The following is a 23,923-nucleotide window of genomic DNA, read 5'->3' as shown; positions in this document are numbered from 1 at the left end:
CGTTATTTGGCAGAAAAAGAAAAAGATTACTGATTAATTTAAAAAATACATCATGTATAAAATAACTGTTTTAGATTGGAAATTGTACATTTGTGCATATATGTTTATGTGGATGTGTAAGTTATGGAAGCGTTTTGGATTCACTTGGAAAAAAAACAACTTTTTTGGGGAGGCTTTGTTTTGTTTTTGTTTTTCTGTTTATTGATTATTTTTATGAAACTTTCTTAGTTTTTTCTGTTTTCTGAATTTTTTAATGGCACAAAAAACAAATATAAAAAAAAAAAAAAAAACGGGGGGAAAAAAAAAATCCATTTACGTACTGACACTTTTTATAAATGTTTTTTTTTTTTTTCCAGTTTTTCCCCATTTTTCTGAGCATGTTTCCCCTGGTTTTCAGATTTTTTTTTCCTGTTTTTTAATTTTTTTTTGTCAGAAAAAAAATACACACAAAAGGCAAAGCCAAAAAAATACACAGGAAAAATAAGAGTTTTTTTGTTTTTATGGATGCACTAAATATGCTTCCGTACTAATACAAAATACCTTGTAATGTTTAATTTTATATTGCCTTGAAGTAAATAGACTGTTTGGGCAATAACGGGAAGGCTTGAATTTTTACTGTAATTTTACACTGTAAATGAGAGATATAAAATCAATACACGTTTTCAAAAAATAACTCACCTTTTGGTCCTCTGTTTCAATACAGCATATTTCTACTATTTTTTTTTTTAATTCTCGATTTAAAAAAAAAAAAAAAAAAAAAAAAAAAAAAAAGAACATCCTTGTGAGAACACACTATAAAACGAATACAAAATAAATATGACCGATTTCTCATTTTGCACATGCTCTGTTTGCAATCAGGCAACATTTCTATTTCCACTTGAAGATATGACGAGATATAATTAGAGAGCCTCTCGTTGGGATCAGCTAATGAGACTCGTGTGCTTTGACTGTTTAGCAGGGCCTGTGGGTCCATTTCCATTCTACTAGATAATATTGTAATGCATTTTTTTTTTTTTACAATGGTACATTGATTTTAATTAACAACCTACTGGTCTTTTTTTTTTTTATCTCCCCACACCAATTTATATCTTGGGCAGCACGGGTGGGCTTGTGAATTTTGCCTAGCAACAAGTAGTTGTATGAACTTGTGCCATTGCCATTGGAAGGAAAATTAGAAATAATAGAGCAAATTAGAAAAAAAAAAAAGGAGCACTGGAGTTCTCCTTGTTTGAAGCCGAGATAAGAGGTTGGCCGCCGTTCATAAGGCGCATCACTGGTTCAAGTGATCTTCAAAGTTTTGCCTACGAATCAAAGTGTGAGCGTGTACAGAACACAAGCCACGCGTCGTGTCGTGTTTGTGTGTGTCCACTTACAGACAGAAAGGCAGCAGAGACAGCAGGGTCTCCTTGGTGGGACGGGCCGTGAAGTCTGGCAGCGTCTGGATCACTTTGTTCATGACCATGCGAAGGTAACACTGCAGCTGCTTCCGCCTCTCCTCCACAAACTTGGCATCCTTTCGACACACACACACACACACACAGTCGGGAAGTTGGTTTGTAAAAAATGGGCACGCGGGAAGATGCATTTGAATCTGATAATACGCAACGGTCATGGATGCATTTGGATGTGTCTCTGTCGATTATTTTTATTGATTAATCAGGGAATTAGATTTGTTTTTAACTCTTTTACTGCCACACATGATCAAAAAACAAGCCCCAATGCAAGCGGATTTCTAGCATTCTAACTCATATTTCGAAGCAAACAGAGAAAAACAAAACAAAAACAAAAACAAAAAAAACAAAAAAACGTATAAATACGTCTATGGGACACTTAAAACATTAAAAAAACAAAAAAAAACGTATTTACACGTTATTGGGAGCAAATGTGTTAATAACAGTGTCGATTTTTTTTCACGGCAATATGTGAAGACAAACTGTGCTGAAACTAAGTTCTCTATTAAGACAATTTAACACACCAAAAAAAACAAAACGTCTAAATATGTCTTTGGGACACTTCAAACGTAAAAAACAAAAACAAAAAACGTATTTACACGTTATTGGGAGCAAATGAGTTAATAACTGTCGATTTTTTTTAAGACAATATGTGGAGACAAACTGTGCTGAAACTACATTCACTATTAAGACAAAAAAAAAAAAGTATAAATACGTCTTTGGGACACTCAAAACATAAAAGAAAAACGTATTTACACGTTATTGGAAGCAAATGATTTTTTTTTTTAAGACAATATGTGAAACTGTGCTGAAACTAAATTCTCTATTAAGACAATTTAACACAAAAAAAAAAAAACAGAAAAAAAAACAACCCCCCCTCCCAAAAACAAAACAAAACGTATAAATATGTCTTTGGGACACTTCAAACGTAAAAAACAAAACAAAAACGTATTTACACGTTATTGGGAGCAAATGAGTTAATAACAGTGTCGATTTTTTTTAAGACAATATGTGGAGACAAACTGTGCTGAAACTACATTCACTATTAAGACAACAACAAAAAAAAAGTATAAATACGTCTTTGGGACACTCAAAACATAAAAGAAAAACGTATTTACACGTTATTGGAAGCAAATGATTTTTTTTTTAAGACAATATGTGAAACTGTGCTGAAACTAAATTCACTATTAAGACAATTAATTAAAATTGCTGATGCAGAAAGCAAAACGAGCACATCCAGAAGTCCTTCATGGTGAGAAGCACTCGCAGGCGGCGGCACGGAGCCACATGGCCCGAGCTAGCATGGCTAATCGTAGTCCAGCAAAGGCTCAGAACAAAGCCCGGGCACGGCTCCGTTTTACTGGGACAAACGAGCCCTCGCCAGTTGAATCGAAACTGAAACTACTGCTTTTCTTTTTGATCTCCGATCCAAATCCCAAGGACACGTCTTCGTTGAGCCGACTCAAACGACGCTCTTCAAAAGAAGCGTTTGTTGTGCTGGGGGGGGGATGCGGAGCATGAATAAATGCTCAACCAAAAGGACCGAGAGACTTTCATTCAACTTGCAGGTATTTACGCTTTGAGGACAAAGTTGCAATTTAAAACATATTCGTAAACATTCGAACAACAGGAACGCGGTTGTCGCCGCTTGACGACGACTCGTCCGTTCGTCCTCACGTGGACACACGGGCGTGCAGAACACATTTGAAGTAACAAAAGTAAAACTGCTGCAAAACTACAATAGCCCTGAGGGATACAAAATTGAGAGCTACGAGAACAGCAGTTTTGCTAGGCTAACAGTTAGCTAACTCGTGGGCTAAATAGGTAATAGAATTATTTGTGGTAAATATGACACATGAAGAGTGTTTTTTTTTTTAAATGATCGTTTTCATTGTGACTAAAAACAAAACTAAAAAAATATCATTGACGGATTAGCTCACATGCTACGGATTAGCTTTCGCTAACAGCGTTAGCGTCTGTCAACCAGTACTTGACCGCACAGTGAATTCGCCAGATAAACGCAACAAAGACTGAACTGAACTGAACTTGTGCCTCCTCGAGTGAAAATGCTTATATTTTCTTTATGAGTGCTTGTTTTTAAATCCACATAAAACTCGCTCTGATTCTTCAAGTAGTAGCACAAATGCTAAAGTCTAGTTTCCAAGCTTCACGAGCTAGTTCACCACAGGTCATCGCTGTCAAGAAACAAACAAAAGAAAAGAATCCAACTAATGTTGCTTACATCTTTTGTATCAATATCAACGTTATTATAGTTCACGAAAACTAACAAAATAAACGAAAATAAAAAAAAAAATAAAAAAATAAAAATGCTTCTACAAAAAAAAACTAAAAGAAACTACATCTCCCATTTATACATTATTTTAAACTATAATTACAAGCTGAAGGCCTTCACAAACGTTACTACTTTTATTTCTTCCACTTTTTGATGTGCTCATCCTTCCACACAATTCATCCGATTCATCTCATTCCAATTTCAATCTGCTCCAAAAATTCACGCCATGGGGACCTTTTTTTTTTTTTTTAATACCAAAATTCATGTTTTTCCTATAATTTAACATTTTTCACCAAAAAAATTACCCATTCATGCCAATTGATGCCAAATTTTCCCCATTGCTTATTCACCATTCATTCCCATTGGCACATTCAAAGGAACAGATTCAGATTGTTCCAATTTGAAATTTAAATCATTCTTGCCTCATTCTTCAATTCACTTTGTGATTTCTTTTTAAACTCATTTGCTCCCAATAACGTGTAAATACGTTTTTTGCAATGTTCTAAGTGTCCCAAAGACGTATTTATACGTTTTTTTTTTTTTTTTTTTTTTTAATACCAAAATTCATGTTTTTCCTATAATTTAACATTTTTCACCAAAAAAATTACCCATTCATGCCAATTGATGCCAAATTTTCCCCATTGCTTATTCACCATTCATTCCCATTGGCACATTCAAAGGAACAGATTCAGATTGTTCCAATTTGAAATTTAAATCATTCTTGCTTCATTCTTCAATTCACTTTGTGATTTCTTTTTAAACTCATTTGCTCCCAATAACGTGTAAATACGTTTTTTTGCAATGTTCTAAGTGTCCCAAAGACGTATTTATACGTTTTCTTTTTTTTTTTTTTTTTTTTTTATGCTAGAGGATACAGAAGGCTTTGATGCAGCCTCTCAACTGCAAAGAAGGTTTTTTTTTTTGTTTGTTTTTTTCCAATTAATATAGCTGGAGAAGAAGGAATGTAAGTTGTTTGAAAACTGTGGTATAATCCTGGTCATTATATTCAGATGTCCATCAAACCGTTCAGGAAGTCGGTCTGCACCATTCATCACACTGCTCAAAAATACAGTGAAGAAGTTTGAGTATGCTGTCGGAGGTTCACTGTCAACACAACGAAAGAGAGAATCGAGCCGGGAGACGAGCAAAGCACGCGAGTAGCGTAAATCTGATGTGTCAGATCGGGCTGCGCGCGCCAGCGCGGGTTTCACGCTCGACCCAACACGGTGACGGGACACCCTGACTGCTTTCATGGACGTCAGAGGAGTAATAACCCTAATGGACGTCGTGACAGATTCGTCCTTTCGTAGAGAGCCAGCGAGCGCTTTGCTCGCTAGGGATGGCAGGCCGCGGAATCGATGTGGCGCGGGTTCAACTCTACCTATCTGCTTCCGTCCATTGGGTCGTCGCATCCCGGAGCCCGAATGAGTCCATCATGTCAAGTGTAGGTGCCAGCGCATATGAAACAGGTTTTCTTTAAGCTCCGCCTACATCTGAGGGCCCAATTCTGTCAAGCGTACGCACATGTTCAGTCAAATCACGCACGTATCGAATCGTGGTTTACCCGTATCGTCCCACCCATATTCACAATATTTAAAAGGAAAACATTTGTTAAAAAAAAAATAAAATAAAAAATCAGGTTGATTTCCATTTGTGCAGTTCTAGCACCCTCTAGTAGCTAGTTTATTAGTGCAATTGAATTTTCATGAGGGATGTTTTGGCCTTCTAGTTTTAAAATCGATGTTAATTGTCAGATGAAGGGGAACCAAATTTGCTTGTGAAGCGATCAATGTGTGCCTCAATATTATTATTAGAGATTGGAGGTGGTTTTTATGCATTGCTGTTATGTACAAAAGCACAATATTGTGGTTTTTTTTTTTTTAGTGTGAGCTCTTTTTTTTTTACAATATTGTGATCTTTTTTTTTAAATATCGCCACTGCCGCCACAATATCGTGATAATATCGTATCGTGATGTTTGGATATCGTTACATCCCGACCTTATACCGTGTTCCATGTGAAAATCAAACCAAACTTCAGAAAATGATGCAAAATTAGCACCAAAACGACTTAGTGGCCATTTAAAAAAAAAAAAAAAAAAAAAAATCTAGAGCCAATTCAAATAAATTAATGTCATTTATGGACTCAGCAGCCCAGAAATTTTACCCAGAAAACCATTAAAATATCTTTTGGCAAAACATTGCTGGCCAGTGTCATCCAAGCCTGGAAACATTTGGCTTTTTTATCCTGATATATCAGCGAGTTAAGTGTCGTAAGAGAAGTTTGTGCAGCAGCGTGTGCGATATAAAGCACCTGTGTCGTTCACTTACGCAGCTGGACAGTCTGGCCTCAAGCGCCAGGAGAGTCGAGACGAGCGCGTTATTAAGCTCATTATCAGCAGCAGAGATGCACAAATGAGGCGAAAGGTGGTCACAAATTGCGCAAGGGGGGCCCGCGGGTCAACTCGGCCACCGGCGGGGCGATTCGTTTCCCTCAATTACGTACGCGGACGTGGAGAACTATTCGAAATAATGCGAGTTGTTTAAGTGAAAGCCATTTTGGAGAAGGGTCGGATCGTAAAGCCGGTTCGGAAAAGAAGGCCGGAGGCATAAATCGTACGTTTTGTGCAGGAAGACTTAAGCCAACAGTGCCGATCTGATTACAAAATAGAACTCTTAAATGGGCAGTCTGCCAGTTTCACTCTGGAAAATGCACTTTTTAAATACAAGATTTAAATAAAAAAAAACTATTTCTCAATTTACAGATCTGGGCTTTTTTTAACGTGTGGGGGTGATTTTGTCCGAAACCCCCACCCCACCCCAGCCTGTATTTTGTCTTTTTTGTGTGTTTGTTTTGTAAACAGCGGGATGTTTCTGTGGAAAGACAGTGTTTACACCCCTCCAGCCAATCAGAGAACGGGGGGGGCAGCAATTTGAAAACAAACACAAAATGACAAAATGCAGGCTGGGGGTGTGGGGGTTTAGGACGAAATCACCACCAAAGATTAACATAAACCCAGATGTGTAGACTGAGACAAAGTTAAAGTGTGTACATCCCCAAAACCCCAAAAAAGTTCACAATGTAATTACAATTTCAATTATTACACTCCACAATTACAAAATTGTAAAAAAAAAAAAATAAAATAAAAAAATAAAATAAATACATTAATTTATTTTATTTTATTTTATTTATTAATTTTTTTAAAGATGAGTTTTGCACCGAATATTTTGGTGAAATATGTCGTGGAAGGTCAATGGTGATCAAAAGGGAAGAAAAAAAAAAAGTGAGGGACAAACGTGTCAGGTCACAAAGAAGAGACAAAAAAAAACAGTAGTGACACAAAAAAGTCACTTTGCTGGAGTTGGGGGGGGGGGGGGGGGGGAGTGACTGTGTAATTAATATTTGAAATGTGTATGCTGTGAGCAATCGTCTTCAACCGGGTATTTACTTTGAAAAGTGTAATTATTCGTGCTCGTGATGAAATAATTGCCAAAGTGATCTTCAGATCGCAGATAAAACATCCTTTCGGAAAATCATGCTCAGAATTGCTGAAAAAGGCTTTAGTGGGATAATTTAATTGTCGTTAGAAGTGCAAATTCATAAGACAAATTAAAACTCCTATTTAATCAAAAAAAGACGACCCTCGTACTTCGGGGTCCCGTTTCATATGTCAAGCAATTTTATGCTACCTTGGATAATAATAATAATTAAGAGAATAATTCTGAGATGACTTGACTTGTTTTCTCCGTTGTCTCTTCCGCCTTCCAAGAACGTTTCACCGATGACTTGAAATTGTCCATTAAGTGCGAACGGTTGTCCGTCTATACCAGGGGTGTCAAACATGCCACCTGCAGGCCGGATCAGGCCCACAAACGGGTTTAATCCGGCCCGCGAGACAATTTTGTACATGCAAATATTAGAATATTTCCTCAGACCGAATAAAAAAAAAGAAAAAGGCATAATCAGCGATTTCAGTTGATTTGGAATGAATCCAGAATGGATGACATTTTTGCTTATTTCATTGCACGACAGAAAATAAAGGACTTTATCACAATATTATAATTTTCTGAGATTTTCTGCATACCCCAGTAGGTGCCCTGATACCAAATCGCGATCGGTCCACGGTGCACCCGCCATCCTTTTGGCCAGAAGCTAATTTGTTCCGTAACGAGGAGGAGGAGGAGGAGGACGGATGAGGAAGAGTAGCACAAAATGAAGCATATAATAACTGACTGCAAAACAGTCCGTGTTGAAACATTTCAGCCTTCTGGGAAATAAACTGCCGTTTGATACGCGGGGGATGAGGAGGCGGGACAAATAGCTGCAGCGGTGGTGGAGTGGGGGGGGGCATTTGTAAAGACACTGAAGGGTATTTTTTTTTTTTTTTTTTTTTTTTTTTTTTTTTTGGACTGTGTAGGTGAGGAAAAAGAAGCCGAGATTGTCTCACGTTAAAATAAAAGCAAATCAAAGGCGGTGGCAAAACAAAATAGTGGCAGGAGAAATTTTGTTTGTTTTCCTCAATCATGCTTTATTTGTGTCCATGTGTCAAAATCTCCCCTCCGTGCAGGATTCCCGCTTTGAGGCCTGACTGGAACTTGCACAAGTTGCAAAGCAAATCATTCACACCAAACCGCCTGCGTAATGCGCCTCAGGGCGACTTTCAAGGACACAATTGACGGCGGCGGCGGCGGCGGCCGCTTGCCACATGCGCTCGCGGAGCACAAAAACCCACACGGAAGCGACACGCGGCGTGCATGTGTGGCTTATGTGGGTTCAAGTTTGGGTTTCCGGCCGTGAAAGTTGGAGAGTCTTTGAAGGTGGGCAGCTTTTTTGAGCCACGGCGGCTTCGAATCCGACCGAGCAGAGCATCCAGGTCACGACCAAATTAAGGTTGGAGGGAGGACAGCATGAAAAAAAAAAAAAAGCCATGTGGACCTCGGGCTGGAACGGAGCCCATGAAGAATGTGTGCCATGTAAGGAACAGATGCCGATAATTATAAAATCCTGGAGAAAATGAGCTACTATTTGGTGGTTAACCCCATTTCATTACCACCTACTTCTATTGCAGTGTGTACACCTTTTATAGGCTGTTGTTTTTTAACTCATTTGCTCCCAATAACGTGTAAATCCGTTTTTTTTATGTAATTTCCCAAAGACGTATTTATACGTTTTTTTGTTTTGTTTTTTTATGCTAGAGCATGCAGAAGGCTTTAATGCAGCCTCTCAACTCAACATACAAGTTTCCCCCCGTAAATTAACTCATTTGCTCCCAATAACGTGTAAATACGTTTTTTTATGTTGTAAGTGTCCCAAAGACGTATTTATACGTTTTTGTTTTTTATACTAGAGCATACAGAAGGCTTTGATGCAGCCTCTCAACTGCAAAGAACGGTTGCAGAAATGGTAGTTATTACACAAACGGCCAGCAGGTGGCAGCAGAGCAAAGGAGATCAACCAGGGCCATGGAGAAAAAAAGCTCAATTACTTACAATTTTAAATAGAAAACTGATGAAACTTAGCTCTGTTTTAATGCTAATTGCTGCAAAATGGAAACAGATAGAAATATACTTTTTTTTCCTGATTAAAAAAAAAAGAGACTTTAATCTTTCTTTTGGTAGGTTCCGTGTTTTTATAGCAATAGAAGACAATATTCTGTGGGCCTTGCAAAATCAGTCAAAATCCAGTAAAACAGTCGGGAGCGAAGGGGATTGCGAAATGTGAAAATGGCGGCCAGTGAATGAGTTAAAGCCTTAATGAATTTCAGGAAACGTGCACAATCTGACAGGGTTGATGTCATTAACTCTGGTCATCCAACACGCGAGCTCACCTTGTTCCCGATGGCTTTCTTTGGCGGGAAGTTGAACGCGTCCACCTGCGGGAATTGTGACCTCAGGCGTTTGTGCAGCTCCCGAAACTCAGTGTAGCGCCTGTACACGTTCCACTCGTTGTCCAGGATGCGGATGTAGACCTGACGAACACGCAAATAAAGAGAGATGAACACGAATGCAAATTAACATCTTGAATTGGAAAAACTCGCCATTAAGGTTTCAAATAGCCTTGCAGGAAGCAGAGGTGCAAAAAAAAAAAAAAAAGGTTTTCTCTCATGGTCTCGCTAACATGATACCACGCAGAGATGGAGTCTGTCTTTAGACGTGACGGCTCTGCCACCATTTCCATGCGCCATTAGCTGCTTTATTCACACTCACAAAAGAGAGGGGGAGCGGAGAGAGGAGACAAAATGAGCCTATTACAAAGAAAAGGAGAAGGAGAGGGATGAAAACCAGGATGAGAGATGAAATAAATGCTTTAAAAAAAAAAAAAAAAAAAAAAAATAATTAAAAACAGGAGTTCATACAAAAGTTGTGGTGCTGAAGCATGGATCGTGACAAATACTAGCCAATTAGGTGAGAAAAAAAATCGTGCAATTTTTCGATGACTTAACGATAAAAGCGGTCAGATCACTGAAAATATGGAAAAAAAAAAAAGTTTTTTTTTTCCTCCATTTTTCGAAGCAAACAGAATATTGCGTTCTTTTGCTACATAAACATTTTGTCCACAACAGTGACTTTGATACTAATATTTTTTGTTTAGTGACGCGCCATCAAATTAGGTTTAATGTTACAAAGGCTTTGATCGTTCACGTCAGCCTTGAAAACGTTCGATTTCATCAGATTTCGTCATCATTCGCAGCTCTAGTTAGGGCCCAAGCGGCTACCGCTGCCATCTGCTGGCCACAGTTAGTGGGTGTTTTTGATTTCACAACTCATTGACCCCGGCTGCGCTGCACTTGGACGTTGCAATGACCACTGATATATTGATTTTTTTTTTTTTTTAAATAACGTTTATGGCGCCATACATCGTGATTTTACTAAACGTTATTAAACGTTTTTGGCGGTCAAAGAGTTAAGGTCTGCTAGTTGAACCTTTAACCATCAAGTGACTTCATTTCGCCCTATTAGCGTGCAATCCCTTGACGTCAGCTCGATGCGGTCGTAATCAGCCGGCAAGCGCCCCCTTTTGACCCCGTTTTTTTTTTTACACGACAACAATGTGCTCAGATGAAACACCTGCGGGATGACTGACTGTTGGCGTGTCACTCCTGAGCACCCCCCCGATGTGCCAGCGATATTACAAGAGCTTCATCAAGCATGACGGGAACGCACTTGAGGGTTTACATGCAATCAAACTTGCTGTTGGATTTGTTATGTGCTTCTATGGCACTTTGCATTTATTAGGATCATTCCAAAGGGGGCCATTTTGGACTCCCAGGCTCCTGCCGTTGTTGTGATGTCGTTTGCATTTAAGCCGTTGAGGGAAAAAGCTTGATGACATGTCCAGAAGATAAATACGACATAATAGAAATGGGGGGGGGGGGGGGGGGGGTTTGGGCTGCAAAGTGTTACCTTGGATTGGGCATTATAATAGCGCTGTTAAAAAAATCAGTCAGGTTGTTTCCTATTTGCGCAGTTGTGGCACCCTCTGGTGGTTAGTTTATTAGTACAGTTTAATTTTGATTAGGCATGTTTTGGCCACTCGTGTTTAAAAGCCACCCTAATCGCCAGATAATCCTCCATACATTGACTTGTGTGCGTGAAATCGTAAGTGCCTCAATATTTTGAGGCTCTGAGGTTTGACTGAATGTAAATTTGCCATTTCAAGTAATGCAACTTGGGAAATGGAATCGTCCTAGAAAGTCATTATTTTACACACAACTTAGTTATGGTTTGTTTAAAAAAACAAAAAAAAAATTATTTTTATTTTTATTTTATTATTTTTTTAATCATAGACCAACAAACGTGTTAAATATGACACAAATGCAATTACTGGTAACACAAATACATATGACAAGGATTAACGTCCTTATTACTACATTAACTGCGCCACACAATGCAATTTGGGAAATATGCAAAACAGGTAGATTTAACATATACAGACGTAACTCATACAGGCAAAGTGTTGCTGTGTTTCATTTGCATCATTTGTGTTATTTTTTAAACCATCGATTACAGTTGAGCTCCGTAATTTAGGGCTGGCCCCAAAATTGCAAAAGTATCAGTACCTGCGCAAATATTAACAACATTGCTGTATCACATCATAGCAAAACGCCAAAGCAAACGAGATGTTTCACATTTTCTTGTGTTTCCATAAATTCGAGCATTATTTAAAGCGCAGAGTGACTCTTATTTATCTGCCATTTTCCAAGTGGCTTCCCCAACATTCCCCACTGGGAATATTGCACGAGGCCAAACGCATAAACATTTCGCTTCCATTAGTCTGTAAAATGTGAAACACGGAAGCAGCTGTCGTCAAGCTGCCATTTCTGATCCTGTTAAAATGCAGCACCTGAAACTTTAAAAAAAAAAAAAAAAAAAAAGGACGCTGGGAGAATTAGTTTACTCTGATTTCACAGTTATGGAAATGATGCTTGTATAATAGAATATTCTGTTATCTATTTTCATGGCTTGATTGGAAGGGACTGACCATTTCCCTCTCAAAATCGCAGCAACGGTTATTCATTTATCGTGTTCTGCCGTGAAAATGTTCAATAACCACTGGATGAATTTTTTGCATCGCGTATGAATCTTGAAAGCCTCGTGTCGTCACGATAACACGATTACTGAACGATGCCCTTGGTTTTGCCAAAACAAAAAAGAATGATTAAACGGTCGAGCTGATTGATTGACTCGGCTGTTTGAGAGCAACGATTGTGCAAGGTTAAGAGGCGATCTTTTTAACGCATTCGCTCGCCGCCATTTTCACATTTCGTAATCCCGTTCGCTCCCGACTGTTTTACTGGATTTTGACTGATTTTGCAAGGCCCACAGAATATTGTGTTCTATTGCTATAAAAGCATGGAACCTATCAAAAGAAAGATTAAAGTCTCTTCTTCCATCAGGAAAAAAAAAAGTATGTTTCTATTAGTTTCCGTTTTGCAGCAATTAGCATTAGAAGAGGAAAAATTGTAAGTAATTGAGCTTTTTTTTTTTTCTACGTGGCCCTGGTTGATCTCCTTTGCTCTGCTGCCACCTGCTGGCCGTTTGTGTAATAACTACCATTTCTGCAACCGTTCTTTGCAGCTAAGAGGCTGCAACAAAGCCTTATGTTTGCTCTAGCATAAAAACAAAACAAAACGTATAAATACGTCTTTGGGACACAAAAAATTAACAAAAAACAAAAACGTATTTACACGTTATTGGGAGCAAATGAGTTAATTTACAGGGGGAAACTGTATTAAAAGTATCGATTCACGGTTTTATGAATCGATATTGGGCTATGAAAAGGATATAGGGGTGTTAAAAAATATCGATCACAAATTCCTCCATTATTCCCTTTTGCCAGTTGACTCCTTCTATTCCTTCTTACCTTGCGATTGATAGCTCAGACTTTGTAGGATCTCTATCCGTCTTTCCCGAGAAGACGCGAAACCCTAACAAGCCCCACGGATCAGCCATCTTAAGTCAAAGCAGACTGACATGAAGTGTGACGTAAAGACGAGACGAATCGGACACAAAAGACAGAAAAGGAGCGGAAGCTGACTGATGACCAGATTCAACTAAAGGCAGACAATTATTAAGGGCCCCAGACGGAACGAAGAAGTAAAAATTGACAGTAACGAGGGGAAAGGGAGCAAAAGAGGGCGCAGCTGATTGACAAATTAACGCTTCAGCTCAAGAGCTCATCGGGCACGTTGAGGCAAAAAAAAAAAAAAAAAAAAAATCGCCGAGCTTGTCACCGGCCAAAATTGGGATGAGGACGATTCAGGAGGCCAAATTCACATCCCGCCTCTCACGTGTCGTGTTCGGCTGCCAATGACACACCGATGAGGCCCGTTTTTTACGTGGCTGGCTCACTGATGACGTAATAAAGTGGTGTTCCATTGTGGAGGGTTCGAATCCAGGCGACGCACAGACTTAAATGCGGCGCTTGCGTGAGCAAATCATTCGAGGTCGTTTGCAAACGTATGGAAAACAGTTTCAAGAACCGTAATGATGGAGAATCAGTACAATAATTCACAACATTGAGTTAATTAAAAAGATGCACTGTACGGGGGGGAAAAAAAAAAAAAAAAAAAAAAAAAACGTGTGAGATTGATTTGTGTTGAGGTCATTTTTCTGCCACTAGATGGCATAATTGCATTTGTAAGACATCGGTGACAGCTCAGTGCATTTTTCGTGTTTTGTCATCAAGCAACTTTTACTTTTGCATCTTAAGAAGAGTAGCAAAGCCTCCACCCAAGTCGTGACAATCACACCGACACTCCCGCCCAACCCAAAATGACTTCGTGCGTTCGCTGATGTTCATACAAACGATGCGTCCTCCCCTCGTCTCATTAGAGCCTCCGCTGCTGGGATTATGTAGGAGGGAGAACACTTGCGGCCGGCATCATTTGCTCATTATGAGTTCGGGGGTGGAGGAAAGGAAAAAGGCAAAATGGCCGCTGTCGATGGAGCGACTCCATCCACGAGCCTCACTGATCCTGGTGGAAGTCATTTCAGGAAAAGCTTGCGAGGAAAGTGGCTGGAGAGAGAAAATGGAAGTCGGAGCTTCAGCATAATGCTGTGCAAGATGGTGGAGGGGAGGGAGGGAGACAGATGGGGGATGATGGAGAAGGGGGACAGAGGAGGAAAAAAAAAAAAGAGAAGTAAAGACTTTGAGGGAGGTAAAATGTGAGAAGTGGCGTTTCCTCCTCTCAGCGGCGCCGCATTTGCTGTTAGTTGAGCTTATTTTAAAGCACAAGGTTGCTGTGACCTAACGGACTCAATGGAACCTCGATAGAAAAAAAAAAAATATATATTTTTATATATATATATATATATACAAGCTCCATTTTGAAAGCATGAGAAAAAAAAAAAAAAACGACTGCGAAAGTGTCTTCAAACAGATTTTAAAAAGTCGCCTTTACGATCCTCGCTCGGCCGGGTCGTTCAATCACGACAACTAGCTCACCTTAACAACGATGACTCCAGTAACCTTGGCCATCCATTAGGCTGTCGGAGAACAAAAGCCCTTTCCGGAGGGAGCCATTAGACCCAATATAGCTCTGGGAAGGAAAAGTTTCCGAATGCGCCAGATGGGCGCAACTTTCTATTGGGCTCGAGAGCTGGACAGCGGTCGCCATGAGACCGGCGCTGAACAGGCCAATAATGAGAAATCAGTGCACAACGCACACAATAGGTGAGTTTGTCTTCATTTTATGTCGAGCAAAAAAAAAAAAAAAAAAAAAAAAAAAAAAAAAAAAAAAAAAAAAAGCCAATTTACTGCCATTGACGTGTATATCCATCAAAGTAGTCAAAACTTTTTTTTTTTTTTTTTGAAACTAAATGACCAATTTTTTTTCCCCCTTAAATTGACCCAAAGTAGAAGATCTCTTTTTACCCATAACCGGCTTATTTAAACATTGTTTTTTTTTGACACTTCAGAGTGTGCATGTATAATGGATTGTATGGTGTTCCACAGGGTTCCAATGTGGGGCCACTGCTGCTTTCATTATATCTGCTGCCCCTGGATTCCATCTTGAGAAAACAGTGGTGGTTGTTTTCAAGTAGAATATATACATTTCCAGCAGCAATAAGAACCGATAATAAAATAATAATTCAATCAATAAATAAGGTTATTACACCACAGATTGAAATAATAATAAATTCAATCAGTAAATAAGGTTATTACACCAGAGATTGGATTAATAATAAAAATAATAACAATAATAATAATAATAATAATAATAATAATAATAATAATAATATTTTTATTATTAATGATGATACTAATAATAATAATAAATAAAATTTCAATCAATAAATACATAAGGTTATTACACCAGAGATTGAAATAATAATAATAATAATAATAATAATAATAATAAATACAAATTCAATCAGTAAATAAGGTTATTACACCAGAGATTGGATTAATAATAATTTAATCAATCAATAAATAAGGTTATTACACCGGAGATTGAATTATTTTTTTTATTTTTTTTTCTTCCCCTCTCTCTCTCTTGCTTTATTGCATTTTGCACCTGCCTCAAAAGAGTTGCCATTTCTTTTTGGCGAAGATATTGTTGTGTGTGTTTGTTTCAAAGTTCCACACCAAAATGAGGGCTGGCGCAACTTTTAAAATTGTGATGAATTGCGGCTATGTCAGCTTTTAAGCATGACAATGGCAACGCGGCGCGCCCACCTGTGAAGCCCGCTGAATAAATGAGCTGCCAAATGGCGAGGAACAAGTCGCTTCTCCTGCAGGGTGCCCGAGCGCAAATATGAACATGCAGAAAACAATACAAAATATCTAAATAAAATAAATCTATGTTAGCATATGTTTATGTGGAAATAACTGAATAACTGTTGAGTTGTGTGGGATGCTTTTGTTCTTGATGGAAATTAATTGAAGGACCCAAAAAAAAACAAAAAAAACAAAAAAAACGGTGAATTGTAGAAGCGGTTCAAAGTGAAGGGTGAAGACCAAAGAAATGTTTTCTGGTCACGTCGACGACGAGTGAGGAAAAGGTGACAGGAAAGGGGACGCGAGTGTCGTGATAAACATTTGCCACCGTCACGGTTCGAGTGATCGAAAAAGAGGCAATTACTTCCCATTTCCGCTCACTTCGTTGTGTTGGAGACATTCCGAAAAACGGAATATTTCAAGGTTTACGAGTTGTGACACATGACAGCAAAAAAACAGATTTTTGTGAGCGTGTAAGATCCCTTGTAAGGTCAAACATACCACACCCGTAATTGTAAACATTAGGGGTGTCAAAATTAGTGTTAATTTTTAATTAATTTAAAGTTCCTTCAATGCAGTGTTTTTCAAATAGTGGGATCAATGACTAAAATATTCAGCCATATTATTTTTTTTTAACTCTGACCGCCAAAAACGTTTAATGACGTACTCTAAAATCCTAATAAAAACTGCCAAAAACGTCAATTTACGTTTATTACATTTTTTTTTCTCTCTCAATGGGCAGCGCAACGTCTTGTGTCACTAAACATATTCGTGTCAAAGTGACTGTTGTGCAAAAAATTTATCTTTTCACAAAAAGCTTGTTTTTCTCTTAATATTTTTGTATTTTCCCTTATGTCACTCCAATGACCTAATTTCAAATGGTGATTTCTAAAGAACGGAATCAGGTAGAAACATACTTCTTTTTCTCATGAAAGAACGGACTCTATCCTTTTCATATGGTATCATATTATATCATATCATATTTATGTCATCATACCGCACAATATTCTGTTTACTTTGAAAGATGAGTGAAAATGCTCCAAATCCGCTGGCGCCGTTGGGGTTTTTTTTGCATAACGTTTGGCAGTCAAAGAGTTAATCAGTTTTATCAAAAAAAATAAAAAATTGCCCCACTTTTATGTCAACGAGCGTATAAAAACATACAAAAAAATATTCTGACAGATGCCATTAAATTCTGATGAAAAAAAATTTGAACCGCCTGGCCAAGTTAAGACCGATGTGAACGATTTACCTGATAGACGTGGTAGGCGTTTGCTGCTCTGCCCTGCAGGAACACCGAAGGGATCCACACGTTGATGAGCGCTCGATGGGCCCTTTAGGGACGGAAACGACAAGCGCCGATTACGTCCATCATCATCATCATCATCATCATCATCATTAACACTTGTGTCAATGCGCCACACTCGATGAGCACATTAGCGAGTGGTTAGTCGTGCCATCGTGTATCAAAGCATGCTGAGAAGCGGTGGTGGGCGTGGTCAATCAGATGTGGCGATGGAGACGCAAAAAACATCTGGTCATCTCAGTGGGTGGTCAAAAACCGATCAAGGACGACTCAGTTATGACAACATCAAACGGAAGGATTTATAATAGATAGAATATCATTTTGAATACCGTTACAATTATTTGTCATCGTTAGGTTTCTAATTAACTCATTTACTCCCCCCCCCAAAAAAAAAAACGTATAAATGCGTTCTATTTTAAATATTACCATGCTGCCAAAAACGTATTTATACGTTTTGGCTTTGACGCAGCCTCTGAAGTGAAGAGAATGCTTGAAGCAATGGTAGTTATTACAAAAACGGCCAGAGGATGGCAGCAGAGTATAAGAGATCAAGAAGCTCTTTTCCACAGTTTTAAACTAATTTGTAAATAATGATAAAACTTATCCATATTCTAACGCCAATTGATGCAAAATGGAAAAAGATAGAAATGTACTTTTTTTTTTTTTCCTAATGAAAGAAGAGACTAATCTTTCTTTTGGTAGGTTCCATGTTTTTATAGCAATAGGACACAATATTCTACGGGCCTTGCAAAATCAGTCCAAATCCAATAAAATTGCAAAAATGTCCTGGGAGTGAATGAGTTAATCATGAAAACAATTTCCCTGTATATCACTTCTGGTCATATATAAAAAAAAAAAATCTATCTGTCGTTTAAATGGCAGAAAGGTGTACTGACGAGTGTGGCTTTCCTTTCCCATATGCCTGAGCATCAGAGAAACGTTTGTGTCCGTCATTCCTTAACCCAAACACAAGTGACCCATTCTTACGTTTCAAAATCGGAGAGGCTGGGATCGTCTGACGTCTGACTCAAATCCCCTGGGACCTAAACATTCAAAAATAAATAAAAAATAAATAAAAAAGTGACTTATTAGGGTTGCACGATATCGGAAAAACATGCAATATAGTTGCTGAATATAGCGATAGCGATATCATTGCGATATTTAACATGTACCTAAAGAAATGACACGTTTATTATCTAATGAAAGAATCACTTTTTTTTTTTTTCCCCCATGTGGAAAAATAATCAAACTCAATGTATTAATTGTAATTACCTCTCGATAATGACAAACTATTGGCCGTGTTCCAACTATGTTTTGCATTTGCATGATTAGGGTTGGAACACCCATGGAACTAGTGGCGTGGAAACCAAATAAAAGGAGAGGGTGAGGAGGAGATTTTTTTTTTTTTTTTCCCCCCCTCTCCAGACAGTGAAGTCGCGAATTGTATCAGTCACATTTTTTTTTTTTTTTTTGTCATGTTTAATAAATGTCAAATTCAGATCAAAGCGTCAAATTCCATAATCAAAACGTATTGCATGTGTTTGCGTCCGTTCCGAACTCACCGGCCCTCTCAGCTCAATAAGTTCCTGCCTCATCTGCCCGATCAGGTGGTCCTTGGCCATGAGGGTGCGATATAGGCGCTCGTTAAACTCGATCAACTCTCCGTGCATCTCGGCCACCTGTGACAACATATCATTAGTGCAAACCCCGCAGCTGTATTAAAAAAAAAAAAAAAAAAAAGGGGTAGTCATAAACTATAAAAGTTACAATTCTCGGTGGCGCACACACGGAAGGAGCGATCCAGGTGGAGCGTAATTAAAATTGACAACAGAGGAGATTTAGGGGAGGAGTGAAAGTCCGTCCTGTGGTGGGCGGGATGAAATCAAGTCAAGAATCCCGCCAGCCTGCTAATCGATCGTCTTCGACTCGAAGCGACCTCGACAGCGCTCGTGCAAATAAGCTGCGACGAATGACTGCGCGCGTCTTGCTAACCCGGCCGGACGGCGCCGAGCAGACTTCGGGTCTTCGTCGGGAGACCTGACGGCCGCGGCGCACGCAACGCTTTCAACGAGGCACCTGCCGCCGCGAGCGCTCAAACGGCAGGCGAGACGAGCGACAAAACACGTTTGGGGATTTCGCATCCTGTTTATAAAGCGGCATGTCGCAAGAACCTTATAGTGTTTTCCTGACAATTTGATATTGGGGAAAAAAAATAAATAAATCTAACGGAACGGCACCTTAGTCCCTAATGAAATCAAAATATTTGAAAATAAGTGACAACAAGATGTTGGGCAGTCAAAACACATTTTGTGGTAGGTAGACCTTTGTGCTCATGGGCCATATTTTATTTAAAAAAAATTGAGAGATGGACCTGGTTATTAAAAGATGAGTTTAAATGTCTATGTAAAATATGATAACTTCTTTGATAATAATGTTATATGCTAATGCCAGCTTAGCATGCTAATGCTAAGTTAGCATGCTCATGCTAATGCTAGCTTAACACGCTAATTCTAATGCTAGCTTAGCACGCTAATGCTAAGTTAACATGCTAATGCTAATGCTAGCTTAACACGCTAATTCTAATGCTAGATTAGCACGCTAATGCTAATGCTAGCTTAGCACGCTAATGCTAATGCTAGCTTAGCACGCTAATGCTAATGCTAGCTTAGCATGCTATTGCTAGCTTAACATGCTAATGCTAGCTTAACATGCTAATGCTAGCTTAGCATGCTATTGCTAGCTTAACATGCTAATGCTAATGCTAGCTTAGCACGCTAATGCTAGCTTAGCATGCTATTGCTAGCTTAACATGCTAATGCTATCTTAGCACGCTAATGCTAGCTTCATATACTTATGCTAAAGTGACCTGATTTCAACAGCGAGTGACCCTTACTCCATCGCTGACTCTAGCCTATCACTCATTCACATTTCTAAAGTTATTTCAATCGATTTCATACATTTGAGATACTGTAGGCAGAAACTGACCATTCAATCTGAGGCATAACAAAAAATAAATAAAAATCCACAGAAACATAAGACTTGTAAGCAAGAACCAATCATGTTGCATAATACTGGACTGTTAGGCAGAGGACGCCCATTTAATTAATATTCAAAATAACGCGTTTCATCATCACACGTACACAACAAGCGCACTGGATGAAAAAAGGCTTTTTCAAGGATGGCCCGGCTTTGATTTGTGCATCCTTCTTTGTTTGTCGTCGTACGTCGTACTATTAACTGCAGTTCCAAAGAGAATCTCAACGCGCGTGTCCTCGGGCTGCCACTTAAATCTCTCCTCCGCCAAATACGACTTCCAGCCCCTCGGGCACTCGTATCAAATAAAAAGGTAGACGCTCCCTTCCATTCCATGCGGCTGCATTTGGAAACACCGTTTGAACCCTTTTGAATCAAAGAAAGAGTCAACAAAGACTCAAATATTTGAAATCAAGATTTGAAATGGAGAGATGGACTTGGTCACTAAAAGATGAGTTGAAATGTCTATGTAAAATATAACTTCTTTGATAATAATGTTATATGCTAATGCTAGCTTAGCATGCTAATGCTAAGTTAGCATGCTAATGCTAATGTTAGCTTGGCATGCTAATGCCAAGTTGTTGCCATGTTTAAATGTCTATGTAAAATGTAACTTCTTTGACAATGTTATATGCTAATGCTAGCTTAGCATGCTAATACTAAGTTAACATGCTAATGCTAAGTTAGCATGCTAATGCAAATGTTAACTTGGCATGCTAATGCTAAGGTAAGGAAAACTCCAGTTTGTGTTTTGTACTCACGGGCCGGATTGGACCCCCGGACGGGCCAGTTCTGGCCCACGAGCCCCATGTTTGACACCCTCACGCTAAGCAGTAGGTCATCTTTATTGATATCTTCTTGTAAAGTGGTTTGATATTGAGAATAACAACCCCCATTCACATCACAACTCATTGCGCGTTCCGAAAGTCGCTCCAAAACGGCACGAGGACGTGCCGAGCCTAAAAAAAGTCCAACTAAGTGAGAGTAAGTCGGCTGAGATTGGATTTGAAATTGGATGGCGAGAGCAGAAACGACCTCACTGCATCTTCAGCGGATGGAATTAGTCGTGACAAATGTACTTTGCACCGCTGCTAACTCTGCCATCTTGACTCTTTATTGTCTGCGTACGCAGAGACAAAATTGGTCGCATCGATCACATGCAAAAACGATGATGTCATTTTTGAGAAATAAGAACCTGGCGCAAATTCGGAACTTGACGTTTACTTTTACGTCATGTTTGAGACATGCTTTAAAAAACAATTTAGGACAATTTATTAGCATTAACTACTAGGGCTGGGAATCTTTGACCGTCTCACGATTCGATTCGATTACGATTTTTGGGTCTACGATTCGATTCAGAATCGATTTTCGATGTCTTCTTTATGGTGTTGGTCAGTTATTAAATTTAACCGTGTAATATCGAGATGCACGATAATAGCGGTGACCGATGATCAAACATATAAACCAGATAATCGAGAAATCCGCCGATAATTATCGGCAATTATCGACCAATCTGACGTCATACAGATAAACCGGACAGTAAAGAAATTTGCCAAAAATTATCTGCAACTATCGACCAATTTGATTTCACACGGATAAACTGGATAATAAAGAAATTTGCCGATAATTATCGGCAACTATCGACCAATTTGATTTCACACAGATAAACTGGATAATAAAGAAATTTGCCGATAATTATCGGCAACTATCGACCAATTTGATTTCATACAGATAAACCGGATAATAAAGAAATTTGCCAAAAACTAATCGGCAACTATCGACCAATTTGATTTCATACAGATAAACCGGATAATAAAGAAATTTGCCAAAAACTAATCGGCAACTATCGACCAATTTGATTTCATACAGATAAACCGGATAATAAAGAAATTTGCCAAAAACTAATCGGCAACTATCGACCAATTTGATTTCATACAGATAAACCGGATAATAAAGAAATTTGCCGATAATTATCGGCAACTATCGACCAATTTGATTTCATACAGATAAACCGGATAATAAAGAAATTTGCCAAAAATTATCGGCAACTATCGACCAATTTGATTTCATACAGATAAACTGGATAATAAAGAAATTTGCCAAAAACTAATCGGCAACTATCGACCAATTTGATTTCATACAGATAAACCGGATAATAAAGAAATTTGCCGATAATTATCGGCAACTATCGACCAATTTGATTTCATACAGATAAACCGGATAATAAAGAAATCCGCCGATAATTATCGGCAATTATCGACCAATTTCATTCCAACTGTATTCAAGTATATTTTGCAAACAGTTATCGGCTTACTTATCGGACATTGGCGCTTTCTAAACGATTGCTTTATCGGTATTGGTTGAAAACAGCATTATCGTGCATCCCGAGTGTAATATCCATGATAACAGTTGATTATCAATTTCCTATTCATCTCATTTACGAGTTACTGATCGTAAAACAGCCACAAGAGGGCAACGCACAAGTACTGATACTGAAATATTATTATTCGTCATTAATATGTGGCATTAAGAATCATACAGCCACAACTGCCACCTGGGCCAGACATTGGACACCTCAATGCGTAAACTGACAACCAAAATGTGACAAGTACAGTACAAGACTGTAGCTCGACGCCATGTTGGATTCCGTGCGCATTTTTCGGTGACTCACTTGGGCACATCTGCTCCTCGACGGGAGGAAACGTACTGAAGATGACGGAAGAAAGAGGGTGACAGAGGACCAATATAGACACGACAAGCTGTTCTGTCCGCCATTCACTTGAGAGTTTAAAAAAAAAACAACAACAACAACAAAAAACGAAACAAAACAGCTACAGGAAGTGTGAAAAAATGAGAGCAGCAGATGGAGCAACTAAAAAAAGGCAAAGATGGGCGTGCACAAAAGACGAAATCCGGCCAATGACACAAAAAAATAATTACAGCACTTTGAAATTAGTGCAGTCTGTCAACTTTCATTTCGTTTTCATTTTTTCCCATACGATACCGATTAATCCCGATACGAATTTGTAAATCGATTGTTGCGATTTTTTTTTTTTTTTTTACTCAAATTTTGAAAATACTATTCAGTAAACTTGTGCATGTACACTAAGATTTGTATGAAAAGGTATTTATTGATCTGAAACTTCGGTCTTATAACTTTATTGAACAAACAGGTTGTAACATTTTTCATGTTTGTTCAGCATTGAAATTAAAATATTAATGTTCCATTCATGTAACATTCTTCCATGCTTAAGGTGTGAAATTTAGACGTTCTGTTGAATATTTTTCCATCAAAAACGGATGTTTAAAAATCGATTCGGTTGCCTAGTGAATCGATTCGAGAATTGCCGAATCGATTTTTTTTTTTTTTTTTTTTTTTTTTTTTTTATAAACACCCCTAGTAAAAACATTGGCCAAGTCGATCACCGGACCTGAACCCAATAGAGGATGCATTTTTACCTCCTAAAAAGGAGGCTGAAGGCAGAAACCCACCAAAAAACAAACGAACTGAAAGTGGCTTCCGTAAAGGCTTGGAAATTTTTTTTGTTGAAAGGTAATAAAGATGCACAAAAAGAATACTCGAGTAATTTGTAGCCATGCAAACATTTGCGTTTTCGTGA

At 38.5% G+C, this 23,923-nt stretch overlaps 2 protein-coding genes across 4 annotated transcripts in view; both read right to left on the bottom strand.

Moving 5' to 3' along the window:
- snx29 (sorting nexin 29) overlaps positions 1-23,923 on the bottom strand; it is a 187,499-nt gene that overhangs the window by 107,318 nt on the left and 56,258 nt on the right. For 2 of the 3 annotated variants that reach the window (XR_013279503.1, XM_077503066.1), the window contains 5 exons: positions 18,833-18,949; positions 18,258-18,313; positions 17,217-17,298; positions 9,570-9,710; positions 1,374-1,513 (listed from right to left, as the gene is read on the bottom strand). Coding sequence is in view for 2 of the 3 variants with exons in the window: in XM_077503066.1 (XP_077359192.1) it covers positions 1,374-1,513; positions 9,570-9,710; positions 17,217-17,298; positions 18,258-18,313; positions 18,833-18,949 (536 nt within the window). In the remaining variant the exon portion in view is untranslated. Of the gene's footprint in view, positions 1-756; positions 1,302-1,373; positions 1,514-9,569; positions 9,711-17,216; positions 17,299-18,257; positions 18,314-18,832; positions 18,950-23,923 lie in introns of those variants that run through there. The other variant, XM_077503068.1, reaches the window with a different exon arrangement.
- Positions 1-23,923, bottom strand: part of ercc4 (excision repair cross-complementation group 4) — a 221,266-nt gene that overhangs the window by 141,099 nt on the left and 56,244 nt on the right. The window lies entirely within an intron of this gene.

Source organism: Festucalex cinctus, chromosome 17 (genome assembly GCF_051991245.1).
Source record: "Festucalex cinctus isolate MCC-2025b chromosome 17, RoL_Fcin_1.0, whole genome shotgun sequence".
Taxonomy (NCBI): Eukaryota; Metazoa; Chordata; class Actinopteri; order Syngnathiformes; family Syngnathidae; genus Festucalex; species Festucalex cinctus.
This window is presented reverse-complemented; position numbering and strand designations above follow the sequence as displayed.